Genomic DNA, 16,288 nt, shown 5'->3' on the forward strand with positions numbered 1-16,288 from the left:
AGAAAAGTAATCCACAGCAAATGTCAAAATTATTGCTAGGAGAAATAAAATTTTTCGCTTATATTTCAATCATAACTAAATGAAATTTGGCATTGCTTAAATTAATAAACTATTTTTCTTCCAAATTAAGTGCAACGATAACAGCAGTAAGTATATTACAGGACAAAGGATATGCAAATAGTAGTATAAGGAATCTGCGCTCATTATTTTAAATGACTATTTCCTTTTCACTACTTGTACATTGTGGAATAATTTTTGGTGTGAGTTGGTTGTTTACATAAACATATCTGGGTGTTTTTCTTTTCAGAAACCAGGCTAATAATATTGTTAGCTAGAAATAGCCATAAGAATTGCAAAATAGGAGGCCGTGTTGACATTATTATTATCATTCAAACTCACTTATCAAAAACGCCGTAACTTCTCATTATCACACTCAAAACACGAAATACTTCGTGGTCTCGCTCGTCTGGTCAATAAAGCTGAGTAAAACTGAGTAAACGGAGCGAGTGTCAAGAAAAAAACAAGGCACGACGTCAAGAGTCTACACCTCAACGCTTGAAATTAGGTTTTTTTCGCCCCAACAGTTCAGTTGTCGTCGCCACTTTGCTCGCGTTAAACGTGCCACTTCCAATTGATACGGAAGCAGTCTGATAACTGCTGACCAAAAAAAGCTAAAAATATTACGCACGCAGCGAACGAAAGTTATTGCGTACAATATAATATTCTAAAATAGTATATATTTCTTTAAGAATATAATACATTATGTCCGACAAAATCAGCGTTTGCATTGTAGGCTCTGGAAATTGGTAAGTTTTTACATTATTGTGTATTCTATACACCTATAACCAGGTGTGAGTTGTTACACAAGTGTGCAATAATCGTGTTGTATGATGTTCAGTAGCATGGCCAACGCGAAGCGGTTGGCGCGCAACTATGAAATGCACGCGATTATGTCGCACTGAACAATGCAACTCCCACGCATGGTACATAACTAGAAAATTTTAAGCACTATAACACTATAATATTATGTAACGTATATAATTTTACTTAATGTTTCAATTAAATAGGGGCTCTGCAATTGCCAAAATTGTGGGTGTAAACTGTGCTACCCTGCCACAATTCGAAAAATGTGTAACAATGTACGTTTATGAAGAGATGATCGACGGCAAAAAGCTGACTGAAATCATAAATACTACTCATGAAAATGTTAAATATTTGCCAGGACATAAGTTGCCAGAGAATGTGGTAAGTGTTAGGCTAATGTCTGCAGCGTGTGTAAAAATTATTATTTTAGTGTGTCTTTTCGGTTTTGTATGTATAAATAGTGTGATAACGTCAATTAATTGTAGGAAATTCACTGCTGATAACAAAATTAGACTAACACGTTGCCAAATGCTGGCAAATGACCTTAATATGATATATAAGAAACGTTTTTGTAAGAGGTTAATATGTTAGTCACTCTAAGTGCTCCTCATTGGATTTACCTTTCGTTTACTTATCAGTTGTGTGTGATAGATGCGTGATGAAGAATATCGTGTGCCCTTGCCATGGAACACGATTTCTCTCTTACCATAGCAGTGGAATGTTTGAAGGGTTTAGTAAAATAAATATTGTGCACTACAAATTAAAGCAAAGGGCGATAGTTTGCCATACTGCAAGTGCTATATTATCATTAAATGATTGATAAGTCAGAATTCTTGTTAATCGTTATACTGGAAAAATTAATTGACCTATACCGATTAATGACAGAAATTAATTTGATATGATATGGATTGCCTGCAATAAAATTTCCATTCCTGATGGTACATACATTCTAAAGGAATTGTACATACATATGTACATACATATGCATGTATGTACCTACTAATTTAATTTGTGCAAAATAAAATTTGCTCTGCCAACAGAATATAATAATTACATCCATTAAGATTTAGTTCATTGCATCAGAAACAATATTAAAATATTTATGTAAATATATTTACACAGATAATTTATGTAATATGTTTATGTAATTAATTATAAAAATATAAACAATTCGCCTGTACTTTTAAAACACATATTTGCTTGAAGAGAAAATTTACGCTCTTTCGCTCTTCTTACTAAATGCCTACCTACATATATACATGTGTATGTATTCTATAAAGGAAATTTTATCTTTTTATTCTTTGCATGTATGAAGGAAAGTTTTAAAAATAATTTTTGAAAACCTTTTCGAAAACTTACATGATCAACAATATTTTTAGTGCCACTGTAAGTATTTCTTTTAAGAATGTATTATCTAATCAGTCACTGACAATGAAATCTTTTCGCTTGTTGTTTTATTGAGTTTATTTTGGTTTCTCGTCTCAATGCCAAACTGCATAATCATTAGTGCATTGCGTTCTGGTGGCCAAGAGCATTCGGATAGTTGAGCAGCTGACATGCAACGATTGTCTCACAGTTGCAGTTCGGCTGCCACGCTACCGCAGAACGTCTGTAATGATAAACGTCACATAAAAAAAAAAACCTTGAAAAAATAATAATTTTCTTTCAATAATTTAAACATTCGTTTAAATGCTTGTTTATTTTTTTGAATCATTATTCAATTTAACATCCTAAGAAAGTTTTTATACATATGCACGTGTTGTTATATAAGTGTATATACATATGTGTATATGTTTCACACTTGTGGTTTTGGTTTTAGTTAACATTTTTCATTCGTGTAGGTCAAGGCCGTGTGGCGCTTACATATATACATATGTACATATATTCCTCCCTTTCCTACACAACAGAAATTACGCAGCGCAAACAAACTATAGTAGCGTTTATTTGCAATTTTCTTTTTGACTTTTACTTTTGCTTTTACTTTTTCTTTACTCTTACTTTTGTGTTATTGTTTTGGTTTTTTTCCTTTTTTCGTATTACTTAAGTGGGTGGTGTCATGTGTGGGTCATGGTACATGTTGTTCAATGTAGTTGCTTGCAATTGATTTTCTCTAACGTTTTTTTTTTGCTATTTTGAATACCGTGCAAGTTGCAGGTTTCCGAAGGTTGTCGTTTGCCAATGTCATTGTTACGTGCATGTGTCTGAATAAGTGTCGATTTTATTCTATAGGAAGAGAACAAAGGAAAGTTTTTTTTTATACCCTGAACAAAGTACAATATATTGGGTTTACCACGAAGTTTGTAATATATACAAGTATTTATATAAATGATCAGCGTCCTGTATATACGCGTACTAGACTCTCAGTTTATGAGATACCGATCTGAAATTTGGCACACATTCTTTTTTCTCCAAGTAGCTGCTCCATTAGTGAAAATCGGCGATATCGGATCACTATAGCATATAGTAGATGCCATACAAACTGATCAAAATCATGTCCTTGTATAAAAAATTTTTTTTTTATTTGAACGATCAAAATCATGTCTTTGTATAAAAAACATTTTTATTTGTCGAAAATCTGTAAGAAATTTAGCATAAGTTATTTTCCAAAACAATGGCACAATATCCAAACAAATATAATATTTCAGATTGGAGCATTATAGCATATAGCTGCCGTACAAACTGAATGATCAAAATCATGTACTTGTACAAAAATTTTTTTTTTTTATTTGGCGAGCTTTATTCACGAAATTTGGCACGGATTTTTGTCCAAGACAATCTTTTGTATTTGTGAAGGGTATTCGGTTCAACCGCAGTTACCGTCTTTTCCTGTTTTATGTTGTAAATGTTCTTTTAAATTTTATGGAGAGTTGTATGGAATAAAAGCAAGAAACAATGTTACTCTTGATAACATTTTGTGGTACTATTAGAAATAATAAAATTTTAAACTATTATTACTATGAACCATGCACTTGCACTAGTGGTTTTTTTCTGCCAACTTTCCAAATGAATATACATATTTATTTACATATATACGCACACATGCACTAAAGATACTATGTAATCATATAAGAACCATTAAACTTAAACGTGTGACTATTTGTGTGCGCGGTGATAGTATTCTTCTATTTAACATAACTTGGGAGTGTGATAAGCAGAAAAAGGTTCAAACAATTACTCTGATAAGCAAGCGTGAACTTTGGCTAGTTATGCACTGAGCTTTTGTTATTTTCCAACGATTCTTATTCGATTGGCAACAACAAACAATGGTTTGTTCGCGCTCAGAGGTTCATATGTATTTTAAATATAAAAAAACTTATACAAATAAGCATTAAAACAAAACTCTGTATGTGTATACATACATTCGTATATGTGGTGTGTGTGTGTATGTACATATTTATGTGTGGACATTTTTTATGTCTTAGATTTTGTAATTTATTTTGGCGTTAAGCCAAACGCAGCCTTATCTGTTGCAATGGCATTTTTAATATCACCCAAATCTACATATTTTTGAATAGATAGATGCTACACATGAAGCAATAAACAAACAAATTATTTTTTATTCAATGCATTCAACAAAAGTTGATGAACTTCATTGTTTGATTGCCAAATTTATTTTTATATATCAACTTCTCTACTTTTCTTTACCCCCAAATCAATCGTTCGGTGGTCAGACATTTCAACATACAAACACACATGCGATATGCAACAACAACCACAATATGCCACACTCTAGCCTACTCAAGGTCTGGCAGCAATTGAATTTCATGAATTGGGGCGAAAAATCGCATAATCAAAAAAAATCTAAATCAAAATTTCGAACTCTTAGAGCATTTATTAATAACTACAAATACTTAGCCGAAGAAGATAAAAGCAAAATATATTTGCCTCTAAATTGTCGACACTAATAAGTGGGTGTGCAACCATCCAATACTGCTACTAATTTGTACGTAACAAGTCATTGACTGACCGCTAGTTTGAACTCGTCTCAAATGCAATGCTAGTAATTGCTTTGTTGTGTTTTATCTACGTAATGCACACTCGCGCATCAAGTAGTTGCACTTACGACTTTTAATTTCGCATGACAAAATAAATAAAGGCTTCGTTGGCGTTTTTAGCCGCACTAACGCTTATTCAATATATTCTCTACATTTTATTTGTATGTTTTCTACATTTCTGGTTATTTGCATTTTTATTTTTGGCTTCTGTTTAGCATAATATGACACACACCTCTTTTATACCAATACATTTCTTATTCAAATTATAGCAATTGCTAAGCGCGTTTCTATATATGTACATATAGGAATAGTTGTATATATTTGCATTTACTCATCGTTGTGTATTAAACGCTCCCATTATAGGTGTTCTTGCTTCGATTTTTACTTTGTTTGTATTTCTTTTTTATTTTAGTTTTTTATACCTTAAAAAAGGTTGCTTCGAAGTTTGTCACACCCAGAAGGAAACGTTGGAGACCATATAAAGTATATATATAGATAATTACCGTGACGAGCTGAGTTGATTTAGTCATGTCCGTCTGTCTGTATTATTATTTAAGGCATTAATCTAATCTCCGAAGAAATTGTATAGATCGGATGACTATAGCATATAGCTGCCATATTAACTGAACGATCGGAGTAGAGTGCTTGCATGGAATTTTTTTTTATTTGACAAGGTATCTTCACGAAATTAGGCACGAGTTATTGCTTAAGGCAACAAATTATTCTCCACAGAAATTGGTCAGATCAGATCACTATATCATATAGCTGCCATACAAATTGAACGTTCGGAATCAAGTTCTTGTAAGGGGCCTTTGTATTTGTGAAGGGTGTTATAGCTTCGGCGCAACCGAAGTTAATATTTTTTCTTGTTTTTTTTTTTTCTTTTGAGACCAAACAAGCGGTTTTTAATTTTCTGGCGCTTATTGCTTTTGTTTTCGCACTTTTTATGATATATATTTTTGTGGCTATACCTAGTTAGTATAAATTAGCGTTTTTTTTAAGATTATTTTCATTAATTTGGCATTTTCCAGGGGCATGGCAAAAAATACTTTTAAAAGAATCGTTGTCTATGCAAAGGAATATATAGATATATATATATACGATAGTTGTTCGATCTCGTTTAAAATAAGTTTTATTTAATAATTGTTGTAAAATTACTAAAACTTGAATATTCAATAGTAAATTTAATATTTCTATCAATCTTTGCTGCTCGCTCCACTTATTTGTAAGTATTAAATTGCCACCTAAGATTAAATACTGTTATTTAGTAGTATGTCCGTATTGAAATTCATATAGTATTATATTTCTATATTGAGTTCATGTCACTTACATATGATATATGATCAGTCATATGGTATTGGTAATATAATGCCGATAATTGTTATACAGTTAGAAAATTTCAATATTTAATTACCACTGATTAAAGTAATGAAGTAGCAACTAGAGTCATGAAGTATAATCGACCGCGTTGGGTATTGGGTTGGGTATACAGTAAAAAAAAAAACGCAATAAGCTTCAATAAAAGTTAAAGTCAAATTTTTGAATAAAAAATTATTGAGAACGAAAAAAAATAAAATGCTTATATGGGTGTATATTTTAATTTGGTTTTCATATAAAAGTTATATACCGATTTCATTATATACCATGTCCACGTCTTCTATTTATAAGAGAACGGTATTGTAAAACGAACACACGATCTGAACCATTTGTTCTAATTATATAACGTTACCCTCGGCTAGAGTTGCAAATAATGCATTAAAAAAATAATTGAATTAACATTTAAATAAAATTTTTTTTATTTTGTAATCACAAATACGGGATTAAAAAAATTTAGTCCTTAAAAACCGGATTAAAAAATAATCAAAAAAATTTTAAAACTGAAAACCGGACCACAATTAAATAAATTTTTAATCCCATCTACCGGAACGAAAAATAAAAAAATTTAAATTTCAAGCTTAATCATAATTTAGGAATTAAAAGAATTTTCTTTAGATTCAACATTTTTTCGCGTTTATTCAAATCAAAATTTGAAATTTTATCTTTAATTCTTAATAGTCAATCCCAAACATCTTGGATTAAAAACTGAAAATTTAATTTTTAATCTCAACATCGGGATTAAAATATGAAAATTTAATTATTAATTGCAAATTTTTTAATCAAAAAATACCAACCTGTTCAGGGTATAATTATTCATAGTTCAACTTGTAGTCATTATCAGTCATGCTAATAGAATATTTACTTGATTTCAATATTTATTGCTTACAAACTGAGTGTTTGTTTACAAATGCACGCTCTAAGTATGTAAATATGTGTCAGTGTGTGTAACTTTGACAGCCCTTTTACACGTTGGCCTATATTTTTATATTTTTCTAATGTTTTAAATTACTAAATATGTTTATTTATACATATGATAGCAAAGTAGTTGACTTTTTCCTTTCTATGAAAGATATAAAATTTTAATTCTAAAAAATGTTTAGGAAACATATTTGCATAGTTAATTAGTTGCAATTTTTATAAGGAAATTCTATGCACAGCATGAAAGAATCAAAATAATAAGTCGTACTAAATAAGTTGCTAAGGAAAATTTCGATAGATTTGGAATAATATGTTTACTTGCAGACATTTGTACATCTACAGTTAATGATTTTCATAATATATATTTATGTACATACATACTACATATAGACATATGTACATATATATGGTACATGATTTAAAAATATATCCATTGAAGCATCGAAAAATGTGAAGAGAAGTGCTTAAGTGCATATGTGTATATTTGCAAGAATAGTATATAAAACATTATATGTAAAAAAAAATATGTTTGTAATATAACTACATAGTACGTATGTATGTACATATATCTATAATACAAGACCACATTTATCAGTTAAATAGCAGAATTGATAAAAGAAAAATATAAAAAGCCACTTTGATTTTCAGATAGTTAAGTATTTACTAGTGCAGACAGTTAATAAATAATTCTACAATTTCGTTACGGTCTAATATTAATAATAATAATATGAGAAAATGGTTATAGACTGTTTCTCTAATAATGCTATTGGGATAGACTGTTCAACTAGTATAATGTTATCAGCAAGCAAGGTTAATTAACATTTGAATTAAATTAATTTTTTGTTTTTTTAATTCCGAAAGTGTTAATTAGAATTAATTTTAAAATTCCTATTTCCAAATACCTGATAAGTTTTATTTTCAAATACCGAAATGAAAAATACAAAAATGTTTATACCAAAAATCGGCTTAGAAATTAAAATTTGTAATCGTAAATACCGCAATGAAAAACAAAAAAAAAAGTTAATCCCAAGCTTATAATAAAAAATTAATAAAATTAAATTATTTTAGAATTTCCATTTTTTCGCTTTTGTGTACTTATTTTTTAACAGTTTAGTTATCTTTTGAATAGGAAAGAGAGCCTTTTTATCCATAAAATTTCAATATATGGTAGTTCAGCACTCTTTGTCTTATTTACACTTAATTACTTTTAATTATAGTGTTTCAGTTAGAAATATGTAAATCTTTTCTTTTTGACCCTTTTCATTTCCGCTTTTAATTTAAAAAATATTTTTTTTTTTACTTAAATAAATATAAAATATTTTCCCAATTTTAATTGCGAATTGAAAATTAGCAAATTAATTCTTAATCACAAACTTCGTGGGTTAAAACTTGGAATTGAAAATTTAAAATCTAATTTTTAGACCCAAATTTTTGAATTAAAAAATTTGCAACCCTGCCCGCATTAACAAACTTTTAAATTTTTTTAAATTTCAAAAAACAATAATAATAATAGGGGTATTCAGGCAAGCTTTGTTAATTCGTTGGTCGTTATTCGGTAGTTTTTGAAACAAAAAATATACCACACTACTGAGATAGGGCAAAAAGTATGTTCACAGTTATGTTAAGTGTTATAACGAAGTAACAACTATCGAATTAACAGATTAAGATGTTCGGTCTGAATACTCGTACTGCTTCACACCTGAAATAATAATACATATACCTTGTCCTGAATAATACAGAACACATTGCTACCAAAAGCAGTTTTTTTTAAATTGATTACATTTGTAAAACCTCATTAGCATGAACTAACTTGAATTTGAAGTACAAAAACACGCTTTTAAATGCATACATATAGACATACTCACAAGCAGCTGTTTCTTTTGGCCCCTTTTTAAAGCTATTTTGGTATACATAATATACATAAAATGCACATGCAAACCTATATGTATGTATGTATTTGTGCACGTGCATGTGTGTAATATGTAAGGAAAATCTTTTATGGACCTAATTTAATCTACTTGTGTAAATATACATATATGTTTGTATACATTTATTTACATGAGAAAGCAAGACCAAAAATAAATAAAATTGTACAGAAGTCAACTTAATAAAGACAATAACAAATTACATAACAAAAACATACGAACAAGCGCTAATCACTTTGCTTGCACGCTCCACGTTCTAGTTTTAAGCGCTTACCTATACTACATATTCTAAGCTTTTAAGTGGGAGCCTGATTTATGAGACAATTATACGCTGGTGTAATAACACTGTCTTTAATTGCTTTCCTTAATCAGCTGAGCTTAGATAATGTTTCTACAATTAAATTATGCACATCTTAAAACGGAGTTACTTGCAAAATAATCAAGCTTCCAAATGTTCCTTAGAAAGTCAAGACGCACATACATACGACTATACATTTGTATTGGTAATATTGTTAAATCACGTGAATAATTTTGAAAATCGTTTTTGTCTACTAAACTATATTTTTACAAATTGTCTGCGAACATCACAACATATGTACATATTTATATGGTATTTATTTAAGTAGCATTATGTCTATGGAACTTTCCTAGTCAGCCAGACAACCAGTTTCAAACGCACCGCAATGATAATCATATTGTTATTGTTTGCTTGTTTGCCGGCTCTTTACATAATTGATTATTCTCGTTCGATTATTATGTATTTACCGTTAAGTTGTACTCTGTACTATAAACGTATTACTCGTGCTGATCATGTGTGTTGCCGTCTGCTGTTGGCTTATCAATTTTTGAATTTCAAATTAGCTGTGTGTTTAGTAATAGATACCAAGATGTGGTTACATATCTATATATTCGTATGGCGTTGAATTTTGAATATGCTCAACAAATGTATACAGTGTTGTACGAAATTGCAGCATTATCAAATAATTAAATTAATCTTAAATACCTTTTTATGCAAAAAACCAACTTATACTCAAGTAGATTTGAATAAAAATAAGAAAAATCATTACAAGAACTTTTGGTCGGTCAGTTCGTATGGCAGCAATATGTGATAGTGGTCTGATCTGAACAATTTGTTCGGATATTGTAGTGTTGTCTAGCATAATAATCTAGGCTAAATTTCTTGAAGATATCTTATCAAGTAACAAAGTTTTCGATACAAGGATTTAATTTTGATAGGTCAGTTTGTATGGTAGCTATGTGCTATAGTGACGGACAGACGGACATACAGATGGACATAGCTTAATCGACTCAGCTCGCCACGCTGAGCACTTAAACCTATTTTTTAGGGATTGGTTTAGTGCTGATTCCCTTGCTTTTGAAGCATTTAAAGCTTTCTCATTTCCAAAACACCCTCAAACGTCTGACGTATTATTATTTCAAGCAAAGGCTGCAGGTAATTAAGATGTTGAATGTTTTGTTTTTTTAATTTTTCTTCGATTACTTAACAAGTAATACTTATAAATTTTTTTAAAAATATCTTTATTTGTTTTTTTTTTTTTTATATACATTTGTTTAGTTTTTTAAATCAACATAGTTTAATTTCTTCACTTTAGCAGTTGAAATATTAATCGTTTCTGATTCCACAAAGTCTAAAGTATAAATAAAAAAACCCACGTTTTTCGGTGAAATGATTCTAACTTATTACAAATCTGCTACGTCGAATTTCAATTTCACAAAAAAAAAAAAATATATCAAATTAAAATCTAAGATTTGAAGAATTATTTATATTCACCACATTCCCTACATACCACTATTGAATTCAATACAAGAGAGTATGCGGATACCTCAATACTGTTTTCTATTTCATCAATTTTGATTATGCCAATCCAAGTGATTTATACAAGTTATTTATTCGATTGGTCACTTTCGAAGTTTTATCGCTATAAAGACTAAAGTTTCTGTCTTATTTTTAGATACTGTATTAATAACCAGCAATGGTTTTAAATATATTTGTATACATTTCGTTTCTTTATATAAAAATTCCAAAAAATATACATAAATATGAAACCACCACCATAGCTAAAAACGGCAATACAAGTATTATGTATTTTAAAGGTGTCATATTGCAATAAATTATAATTTAATTTATTTTCTTTTGAAAAATGTATTATAAGGACTTTTCGGTAATGTTATACAGATGTATGTGCATACATATGTATATGCATATATAGTAGATAATAAAATAAATATTTGCTCATCCATTTAAGCCAGAGAACCTCACATTGTTTGCAAATATATTGCCTTTACGATTATTGTTATTAGTAGGCGAACGGCGCCAACTCTATTAATATGCATACTCACCAGCATATTTTCTAATCATTTGTGTGACTAAGAGCGTTAACAAAAAACACTTGTTCATTAACTGTGTTTTTTGTTTTTGCAAAGGTAAATTAGACATTTTGACGCCGTAATCAATCTTTTTATACTTCTAATATTTTTTGCACTACTTGCTCAGTATTAGGCGATCAATCAACGTAATGAATATTTGCTGTACAAAAATCACTTCCTAGTGCATTAATAATTTGAATTTTTACAAATTTTTCCAGGTTGCTGTACCAGATCTAATTGACGCCTGCAAGAATGCCGACATACTCATCTTCGTCGTGCCACATCAGTTCATTCCGAACTTCTGCAAAACACTTTTGGGTAAAATCAAGCCAAATGCCGTTGCCATTTCACTTATCAAGGGTTTCGATAAGGCCGAGGGTGGTGGCATCGATCTGATTTCCCACATCATTACCCGCCATTTGAAGGTTGAAGCGCACAGTAGCCATTTAAATAGCATTATATTATTTAAAAGCTGTTTTATCTCCTATAGATTCCCTGCTCTGTACTTATGGGCGCCAATTTGGCCAATGAAGTGGCACAGGGTAATTTCTGTGAGACCACCATTGGTTGTCAGGACATCAAGTATGCTAAAACACTGCGTGATCTCTTCCAATCGCAAAACTTCCGTGTTGTTGTGGTGGACGACTCTGATGCCGTTGAAGTTTGTGGTGCACTCAAGGTCTGTACGGTGTTAAATATTTGCTTTAGTTTTTTAAATTAATAAGCAAACATTTTCTCCTATTGTTATAGAACATTGTTGCCACCGGCGCTGGCTTTGTCGATGGTCTAGGTTTGGGTGATAACACCAAAGCGGCAGTTATCCGTTTGGGTCTTATGGAAATGGTACGATTCGTGGATGTCTTCTACCCAGGCAGTAAATTGTCAACGTTCTTCGAAAGTTGTGGCGTTGCTGATCTGATTACCACCTGCTATGGTATTTATCTATATAAAAAAAAAAAAAATTAATAAAAGAAAAATTCAACTATTTTGTTTTTTACCTACACCAGGTGGCCGCAATCGTCGCGTTGCAGAGGCTTTCGTAAAAACCGGCAAAACTATTGCGGAACTAGAAACCGAATTGCTAAATGGCCAGAAATTGCAGGGTCCACCCACGGCTGAGGAAGTGAATTACATGTTGAAAAATAAGGGCTTGGAAGAGAAGTAAGCACACAAATTTTTTCAATGCCAAAATACAATTACTTACTGTTTACGTTTTTATTTGAACTATCCTTTACAGATTTCCACTCTTCACGGCCATTCACAAAATCTGCTCAAATCAATTGAAAGTTCAAGATTTAATTGATTGCATACGTAATCATCCCGAGCACATGTAAGTTAATTGTGTTCTTTAGCGTTCCTAAATTCCTAATCTCTACAGTAAACTCGATTAACCAAATAATCCCACTATCAATAAAAAGATATTCCTCTCAATGCAAAATTATCCCACTATTTAATGCTTCTGCTATGTAAAAATTTGCCAATTTTTGTGATATAATTTACAATTATGTAGCTTACATTTGTTGTTGCACGTTTTAATGTTTATTTGTACTTATTTGCTTTTGCTAGCTTCCTAAAATCGTAAATAATTAGCATTAGCTTTCTTAATGTTCGCTTATTTCTTAACTAAATTTAAGTATATAGAAGATATTAAAACTTAAAATACACTGCTGTTGGACACCAAAATTTGTTATTTTATTTATTTGCCGCACTACCAGACTACTTACTAATAGCGCACACGAAATGCTTAAAATTCGAAACAAAAACTATATTGTAAATGCTATAATAAATATACTGAGTCGGGAAGGCTGCTTTGCCTAACTTTGCTACGGCAGCACTTAGGAACGCATGATTGTTGGTAGCGGCCAAAAGTGTAGGATGTATGTAACTTTTTCTGTCAGCATTTGCTTTATATTTTACTTGTGTATATTAATGTTGATGGCTGTTTCTCTGCTTTTTGAGCAACTATACGAAGTGCTTTGGGGGTTGGAAATATTATATATCTCTTTTTAATAATTTTTTTTTTGTTTTATGGTCAAGCTTTTACTTCTACTGCCTGTGCTTAATTAAGTGATTAATTTTTATTGTGCCAATATTTGTATATAATTGATAAATTTAAAACTCGATTTTCTTGTAAATTGAGTTTGAGTGGTGAAAAGTGCTTTAGCGGACACTTATGCTTCTTGCGCAAAGGTTTGTATTTCTTTGAACATTCTCTATAATTTTTTTTCATATCGTCACTATTGTTTGTTCGCTTAAACGATCTTTGCATATACATGTTTAATTCATTAAATTTTATTGCAGATATCATCCCACAAACATATTTCCACTCTAAAATTATTTATGCATGCATCAAGTACGTTGTGTTGTGTTGTCCCGTCCCCATTTTACGTTTAACCGCCTTACAGCATTACTAACAACTAATCATTAATCAATCTTGCAACAATCAACTTTCTAGAATTGTCCAAAATTTCATACATCGTAACGCTAAACACAAGTTTACGCATTTTCCATTTCTCTTAGGGACGAGCCCATTATTGTGCAACCAAAATTGTAATTTCCTACAGCGTATTTTACAAAAATAATATATATTTATTTAAATATATATAAAATTTTCTCAACTAATTGGATTATTGGAAAACATTAACTAAAACGCATATTTCAAGCATAATAAAGAGCGAGAGAAAGAGAGAGAGAGAGCGCACTTCCTTAAACACTGTTCTCTGACACTTACAAGGACTAAAAACGCATAAATAATTAACAATAAATACAAAAGAATTGTAATTGTAAATTATGGCAGTTGCTCTTCACTCATTTTCCTTTCACGCATCAATACCACAGCCTACAACAATTTCACAAACGTATGCCGCCTATTCATCTCCCCTCAGCATAAGTGTGCACAAGGATAGAAAGCTAGAAAAGCTAACAAAATGCATTGTTAATCTTAAGCAATGCGATTTATATGTATTTGTATACATATACATTATGTTAATTGAAGTATATTGTATATTATGAAGTCTATATGTACATATACTATATTAATACATATATGTATCCTAAAGCTATATATATATATATATATATATGTATATATTTGTAAATAGCTATAAATCACTTTTAAATGTTTAATTCTATAATTGTTATATTAATAAATTAATTTTATAACAAAATTGTTAATAATAAAAAGAAAAGGTTTTGTAAAAAAGTCATTGCAATCATTCATTACATATCATTTCAACATGTTCGAAAATACTATTGTGTCGCTAACTGCTCAGCAAAAATGTTACAGAAGAGTTGTGGGTGGAAATCTTGGTTTTTTTTTCAAACAACTTTTTGCGATTTTCAGACTTTTAGAGGGCGAGAATGTAGTGAAAATACTAAAGTATCAGTTTCGTCATGTCGGTTATTTAAATAAATAAATAATTTAAAAAATTTAGAGTAAAGATTTTTTTATCCAATTGTTTTATTCTAATTTTTTTTGTTATTTTTGTTCTTTTTGTTATTATTAATATTTATTACATATTATTATTATTATTTTATTACAAATACACAATTGCGAACCGATTGCAATTACAAACTTAAATATTTTTTTTTTTAACTTTTTAAAGAATTATGTAACATTTAATACTAAATATATAAGCAATTCAGTCTTTATTATACTGAATCAATTTTTTTTATAATTTTAATATTTTTGCGTTATTTCTAAATAGTGCGATGTTTCGATAGCTCGGAGAAAAAACTTATCCATTATGATGAGGATTCTAAAGTATATATAAGCCTACTAATATAAGCCTAAAATGACGAACACGAATGTTAATTTCTGTTAGCTGTACCACCAATAATGTTTATCGTGTAGTTAATAGAGTCAGATAATTTTTTTTAAGAAATAAAAAATATATTTTTGGGTATTTAACGCAGCTTTAGAAAAATTTTCCCAGAATTTTTTTTTTAATTTCAATAAATTTTATTTAAAAAAAGTATATTTTTTGATTTTAATAAATTTTATTTATTTATTTTTATCACTTTGATTAACTAGTAGTTATATTAAACTTAACTTGATCAGAAGCTCCAGCAAAGGTTTCATCGTGTTATAGAACCTTGAACCTTAAAAAAACTGTCAGGGATTTTGCCGGAACAAATATGTTCACTTAAGGTTAACCGGATAGTCGAAAATTAGCGATTAATTCAATAGTCGACGACTTACGACAATCCGGATACTGTAAACCGAATATTATTCTAATAATGCCCTATTCGGTTAATGCGGTTAGTCGATTAGTCGAATACCAAGATTCAATTTTTATGTTGTTTTTATAGCAGCACAACAAATATTCCCTAAATGTTTTAAAACAATTTCGTGTAGGTGATATTTCTTGGTCCCTTCCGATTGCGGAAATAGTTTTAGTGGCTTCCTCCTAGTTAAGTTAATTAAAAAAAAGATGTGAGAGATGTTTGTGTATGATAGGTTTAAAATGCATAAAATTAAAAAAAAAACTTTGAAGTCTAAATGTTCCCGTAAATAATAGTAATTCTTAATACTATATACCTATATACATTACATAACCATACAAAATCGTTCATACTCATGCTATCAACGTTTTCTCGTTAGATTTAACTCTGTCATTTTTTGTTTCGAAACAATATAAATAAAGCTCGTAAAATCTCAATGTTAACGAATTAATGTTTTTCTGTGCTAAACTAGACGCCATTGCAAGTACCAAAGACCTTTGCAGACTAATTATTCCTTAAAACGTCTAGGAAGATGCTTTGCCCTGTGATGTACTATGCTTTAACGCTGCAAAACTGAAAAGCAAATAATAAAATAAT

At 30.1% G+C, this 16,288-nt stretch overlaps 1 protein-coding gene and 1 long non-coding RNA gene across 4 annotated transcripts in view; one reads left to right on the forward strand and one right to left on the reverse strand.

The window, feature by feature from the left end:
• The window catches only part of Gpdh1 (Glycerol-3-phosphate dehydrogenase 1), a 22,712-nt gene continuing 6,424 nt past the window's right edge, over positions 1–16,288 (forward strand). Inside the window, exons 1-9 of one of the 3 annotated variants that reach the window (XM_014237130.3) lie at positions 7–146; positions 308–806; positions 1,068–1,245; positions 11,686–11,892; positions 11,958–12,146; positions 12,218–12,401; positions 12,475–12,628; positions 12,705–12,797; positions 13,988–14,673. In XM_014237130.3, coding sequence (XP_014092605.1) covers positions 763–806; positions 1,068–1,245; positions 11,686–11,892; positions 11,958–12,146; positions 12,218–12,401; positions 12,475–12,628; positions 12,705–12,797; positions 13,988–14,021 — 1,083 coding nt within the window. In that variant the 5' untranslated portion in view covers positions 7–146; positions 308–762 and the 3' untranslated portion in view covers positions 14,022–14,673. Of the gene's footprint in view, positions 147–307; positions 807–1,067; positions 1,246–11,685; positions 11,893–11,957; positions 12,147–12,217; positions 12,402–12,474; positions 12,629–12,704; positions 12,798–13,987; positions 14,674–16,288 lie in introns of those variants that run through there. The other 2 variants (XM_014237129.3, XM_014237132.3) reach the window with 2 other exon arrangements.
• LOC138855764 (uncharacterized) overlaps positions 15,447–16,288 on the reverse strand; it is a 1,081-nt gene continuing 239 nt past the window's right edge. The window contains exon 2 of the long non-coding RNA XR_011394839.1: positions 15,447–16,264. This is a non-coding gene — a long non-coding RNA (uncharacterized lncRNA). The remainder of the gene's footprint in view (positions 16,265–16,288) is intronic.

This window comes from Bactrocera oleae, chromosome 2 (assembly GCF_042242935.1).
Source record: "Bactrocera oleae isolate idBacOlea1 chromosome 2, idBacOlea1, whole genome shotgun sequence".
Classification (NCBI taxonomy): Eukaryota; Metazoa; Arthropoda; class Insecta; order Diptera; family Tephritidae; genus Bactrocera; species Bactrocera oleae.